Here is a 6,000-nt window from a genome sequence, read left to right as displayed (position 1 = left end):
ACTGATATTTAGTAATATAAGCTTTACATATAAACACCAAGTTACTGAAATATTCAACAAGTATGTTTCTGAATAAAACATAGATATAATTTCAATTAGTATTTGAGAAACAAGATCCAACATTTCAGTTACTGTTCTTATTGAGAATTTGTTTCTATTAAATCACGATTCCAACTAAAATGGATATTTCTTCCCTCATATTACTGATATTGTAAGTAGAGTTAAAAAAAAATTTTAATCTCTTCCAATGAATGCTCAACAATGATTTTAAATAAAAAAATCCAAAACTCAAGGAAGAATAAAAAATTGAGCTTTATGAAATACAAATGAACCAAAAGTTCTTTAAATGAAAACTGGATCTGTCAAGAAGAAAATTAATGCATTTATTTTCAAAATAAACAAAACCAGGAAAATTCTGACAACATACACTGCTAAAATAAAACAATTAGGAAAATAGTCCTTTATTTTATGCATATTAATTACATATTAATAGCATATGAGACCTAAATTCTGCCGATTTTAAACTGTTTCAAATCATGACACAAAAAGAAACATAATATTGTGATATTATATACTAAAATTGTTTCATATTACCTTTTTAAGGAAAGAATTATGGTAGCATATATAACAAATTTACACTTTAGAAAAACTAAATTCTTTATTTTTATGTCTACCACTTTTAAGCAAATGACATTCAAATATCTTCCTCAGTACACTAATTCACAAGAAAAAATACTGACTGAATCATCCAGAGTTAACTACAAGAAGACTCAAAACTGAGTAACTAGGAGTTCACAGATGCTCCACTTGACTGTCTCAGAAGCTGACTTGTAAGCACTGGAACAAGGATTTTCTTGATGCAGGGAAAAGGCTGTGTAGAACTCTGTTCCTGGAGCCAGAGTTGAGCCGGACACTAGAAAGTTCAGGAGATTAGGACATCTCTTTGTGCACTGGCTTTCAATGTTCTTGAATGAATCTTACATAATTTCATAGCCCTGACCAAAGATAGCTTGGTATTAACAGCAAAGGGTCAAGTTTCTCCCAACCTTAATGCAGCTTTGAAGCAAAACACAAAGCTAAAAATTACTGAAGGATATATGAATAAAAATGTAGATGGGAAAAGTATATTTAGGCACAATATATGTATTACTTGAAATTTATAGCTAATGCTAAAACTCCCCACACTGAAATTAATGTCCAAATTAAAAGAAATCCCACCCCAGCAACTCATACTCATGGAAAATGTTATAAGAATAGTCTCTAACTCTTTTTTTACAATCTCTAAGATTTCCAAAAACAAAGCCTGTGAATTTTGCAAATTTTAGAAAATGATTCCATCCATAATGTTGTCTAAAAAAACAGAATATGAAATAGTACATAAAAAAATTTAACTGATACAAGTCATCTCAATTATGTTTTATACCCAATTGAGTTTATGCAAGATTTAAAATTATTAACCAAATTCTTTCCCAAGTATGCTTTCCAGCAAAAACAGAAACAATGCAAAAATGAGGTACATAGTTTTAAATAGAGGTTCATTTTTAAATAGCACGTTATTCTTCAGAAATATGCTAAAAGCATAATATATTAACACTGTATTATGTGAGAAACAACTGGTATAATGGCTGATGCATTAGATTTGTGGTCTAGCTTAAAAATGATTCCTTAAATGTAATTTTAAATTAAACATGGCTAACACACAAAATTTTAAATATAGCAAGAACTGTGTTTTGGAATAAAAGTTATAATGTGATAAAATCAATTTTTCTCTGGTATTAAAATTCAAACTTCAAAATATGATTCCAATGACCTGTTTTTTAAAATTACCTCTTGAACTGTATTCCTTGGAGACAAACACACCTAGACCGTCAGACAAGTATACTGGAGAGACTTACCAACTATCAGATAATATTTACAAACATTGTAGTCAGCCCATCTTGCATACTGCTAGAAACCAACCTTCTCAATAAATGCCTAATTTCTTCTAAACCACAGAGCAATCCTCACTTAACATCCAACCTAACAGTATTGTTTGATTTTAAAGAAAATGTAAAGGGTAAGATCTAGATATTGACACCAAATAATGGCAGATGAGATTAAAAATAGACATTATTTTATAAGCAAAAGAGATTTGCCTTCAAACAGTTTTTTTTCAAGATTGAAAAGATTTATTTGCAAAAATCAGCACAGGACAAAGATATCCTTAATATTCCTTCTCGGAATATTTGAATATTCAGAATCTATATGAAATGTGGACAGCAACTCTGGTTTCACAGAACATCAATGGTTTACACAAAATGTAAACTGCCATGCCCCCCAATGTACTACTCTATCACCCTTTATTAACATAAGCTTTCACTAAGTTTCTGTCTTCAGTACTACTTGCACAAACTAAAAAGCATAAAATTATTTTCATTTTTAAATGGCTGGGATTAAAGCAACCAAAGTATTACTGTTACAGCAAAGTTTATTAAAACTATAAGAGAATTCCACTAATAACATTTTTAAATTATCCAAAATGATTTCTTTATTGAGATTAAGTAGCTACACAGATTCACAGTACTATGGCATACTTAGATTTAGCTAAGGTCACAAACACATTTTAACATTCACAATGATGAGCATCATCATTACCATTCTAATCTACAAAGCTAATGAATGAAGAAAAATACAAAAACCTCAAGTTTTACAAAAGAAAAACTTTAAAGTCTACAGACATTAACAAAAAAAAAAACAAAAAACAAAAAAAAAACATTTCTTCCAGGTCACAGGTTAAAGTGTAAAGGCATACCACTGAATTTTTTCTCTCTCAATAGCCAGGAATGAAAGAATGTTTAATATCTCCGACGCTTATTAGGGCCTTCAAAGTTGCCCCCTTGGCTTCCTCTACCAAAACCAGCAGGACCACCACTAACAGGACCTACACCACTCATTGGGGCTTGAGGGGTTTCAGAACCTGTCCTACTACCCATAGGTGATCCCATCTGAGAAGGTGGTCCTTGCGGAAATCTATCATTGTGCTATAATACCACATAAAAAATGTGAAGTCCATTTGGAACACGCCAAATATAAGTGACAAGAAAAATTGGCAAAATCCCAAGTGGTGGTGTCATGAAGTTCAGCAGAAAGTCCAGCAGAATCAGGATCACACATAGAAGGAAGAAAGGAGCAATTTAATTAGTTACTCTGTTTAAAAAAAAAAAAAAAAGCAGCATCTGAAGTGTTACATATTGCTAATGCTATGCCCCAATTTCATTTAAAAAGAACTGATTTATAAAGCAAATACCATCTTAATTAAACCTTACGAGTATTACAATACTATTCTCATATTTTTTTAAAGAAGTTTATATTGCATGTAATTTTGCTGTATAATAAAAATACTTTTCAAAAAATCAGAGATAAAACTGGGGAGCAGCATCACATTAAGAAAGTAAACATTCTAAAGATTTCAACAGCAATGCTTTTAACACAGAAAGTACTAAGGTACTAGTACAAACACACACAGAGTTATCATTATGAAATCTTCTGAGATGTTTTCCTGTAAAGGCTACTATCGGGAAAATAGATTGTTTTAAAAATTGACAATTTATAAACATATACTACTAGCACAATTAAACATCTGAATCATATCCTTTTAAAAAACTTCACACTAATAACTACATATATTAATCTCAAAGGCTGAACAGAACTCCCTATGTGCAGTAGTAAAGAACCAGTATGAAAAAGACCAGAGATGACACCTAAATAAAGTTTACAATTTCAGGGGGAGGGGTGGGAAAATGGGCCGTTCAGTATTACTTCTAAGTTACTGCTACTGATTATATTGCTACACAAAAACTTAACCAAAGGGGTACAAGTTTTTACTAACTTTCAGACATTTTCCTATAAAATGAAGCTTGCACTGAAGAAACAAGTACACTAATTGTGTTACGTGCCATCTGGTCATAATAGATATGATGGCACAACCTCTTTATCTCCCTGTACAAACACATTAAACAAAACTGTTAGCGTGTCCAATTTTTCCAAAAACATTAAAAGATTGCATTTAAAGTGAATACATTTTAAAATGGTAAAATCTGCACCCATCAATTCTAAGCCGCACATTCATTTTTAACATCTCTGATATCACGAAGGATTTAACGGCTGATAGAATGTCTGAGTTTAACTTGTAGTGTTTTTTCTTTCTTACCGTGTTTCCCCCAAAATAAGACCGGGTCTTATATTAATTTTTGCTCCAAAGACACATTTTATTCATGTACAAAAATCTACATTTATTCGAATATAGTCATGTCTGGCTGACGATCTTAACTGGGGCTTATTTTGGAGTAGGGCTTATATTGCACCCTGAAAATCATGCTAGGGCTTATTTTCTTGTTAGGTCTTATTGTCGGGGAAACACGGTAGCAGCAATGGCGTCGTAAGACTTTTGTGGTAGTACCAAAATTAAACCGCCTTTTCAAAAAAGTATCGATCAAATTTCCTTTTCTAATTGGTATTTAGAATCACCACTGACGAAAACCAAATGAGAAAATGTTTTACCAATATAAAGCCTCATTTAAACAGTGATAGACTTGAAGAGAAATGAAAACAGGTATCAGTCTTGCTACTGATATGCAATATATTAACAATCACAACTGATAAATGTTTTTATAATAATGCACACAAAGATATCTTCACACTCTCAAAACAAGACTAAAACCGTCTACTTTAAATTTAATAACAAAAATGTAATTAGTAATTCCACAATGTAAGTTTAAAGCTTTTTAACTTTAATGTAAATTATTTTAGTTAAAATAAATTCTCTGAAATTAATCATAAGTGATCTTTTTCTTAGAAATGTTTACTAAAAACTGCTTTTCTCAAGTATTGGTTTTGTCCCCAACCAAAGATAAAGGAGTCCACACAGGAAAAGAACACAATCATAAAATATTTGATCATTACATTGAATGCTGATGAGAGGTGGACACAAATTAAAAGCACTGTAAAAAAAAAAAGAACTGTAATTAATGTGTTTGCTACATACTTAAGTGCAAAGCATGCCATGGATGTTGGTAATCATAACTCTCAGGATACTTAAAAATTGCCTTTCATAGATCAACATATAACTTCACAGAATTACTTTTTCTTCGTTGGATATTGATCTTTACTGCCAAAACAAATGATGCCAAATTATGTTAAGTGTGAAGTTACCTTTGGGGCAAAAGTATATATTATTGAATATAATCAAAATAATGTTTGTGATACATTACCACTGCTCCATTATCTGGCATCATTGGAGTTCCCATATTTGCAGCTCCTTCTGGTCCCATGGCAGGACCAGGACCCATTGGTGGGCCAGGTATAGTTCCTCTGTTGTTCATATTCATACCCATCATTGGAGGAGGACCTTGGTTACCAGCAGGTGCTGGGCTAAACGCATCTACGCAAAACAATCTATACTTAGAGCTGTCCTATCTTAGTTCAGTAAACATTAAAAATGTAACACTTATGCAATCTATATAGAAGACTATCAAAACCATTTTCCTTCCTTGAGAAATGGGACACCCAATTATCTACTGTAACAGAGCATTACCTATGCTAATATAAATTTCATGCCCCAAAACGTTAAGTATATAAAACAAATGAGACAACTATCAATTATTTTAGGACGTTTGAGACTCTAAAAGCTTGAAGAGTTTTTAAAAAATCAGTATTATTTGCTATAGTCTGCTTTCCAACCAAACAGTCCCTTGCAATGGTGACTAAACTCTACCAGTTTAACAGCAAAGAATTAGCACTTAGGAAACCATTTAATTTTCTTAAGGTCAAGACTAAAAATATTAGCATGGAAATTGCATTAGGCTGTAAGCTGAGAATCCTTTTCCTCCAATATATACAGAAGGTGCCAAAAAAATGTATACACACTTTAAGAAAGGAAAAACTATTAAAATTGTAATACTCAATATATACCAATAATAAAAGATGGATACAAGTCATGTGTATATTTTTGGGCACCCCCGG

At 31.7% G+C, this 6,000-nt stretch overlaps 1 protein-coding gene across 1 annotated transcript in view; it reads right to left on the bottom strand.

Moving 5' to 3' along the window:
* Nucleotides 1–632: 632 nt before the first annotated feature.
* The window catches only part of PSPC1 (paraspeckle component 1), a 59,467-nt gene continuing 54,099 nt past the window's right edge, over nt 633–6,000 (bottom strand). Inside the window, exons 8-9 of the mRNA XM_019652335.1 lie at nt 5,250–5,419; nt 633–3,020 (exon numbers count right to left, since the gene is read on the bottom strand). Of these exons, the coding sequence (XP_019507880.1) occupies nt 2,835–3,020; nt 5,250–5,419 (356 nt within the window). The 3' untranslated portion in view covers nt 633–2,834. The remainder of the gene's footprint in view (nt 3,021–5,249; nt 5,420–6,000) is intronic.

The sequence above is a fragment of the Hipposideros armiger genome, unplaced genomic scaffold (assembly GCF_001890085.2).
Source record: "Hipposideros armiger isolate ML-2016 unplaced genomic scaffold, ASM189008v1 scaffold_178, whole genome shotgun sequence".
NCBI lineage: Eukaryota > Metazoa > Chordata > Mammalia > Chiroptera > Hipposideridae > Hipposideros > Hipposideros armiger.
Note: the sequence above shows the minus strand (reverse complement) of the source record. Positions and strands in the feature narration are given on the sequence as shown.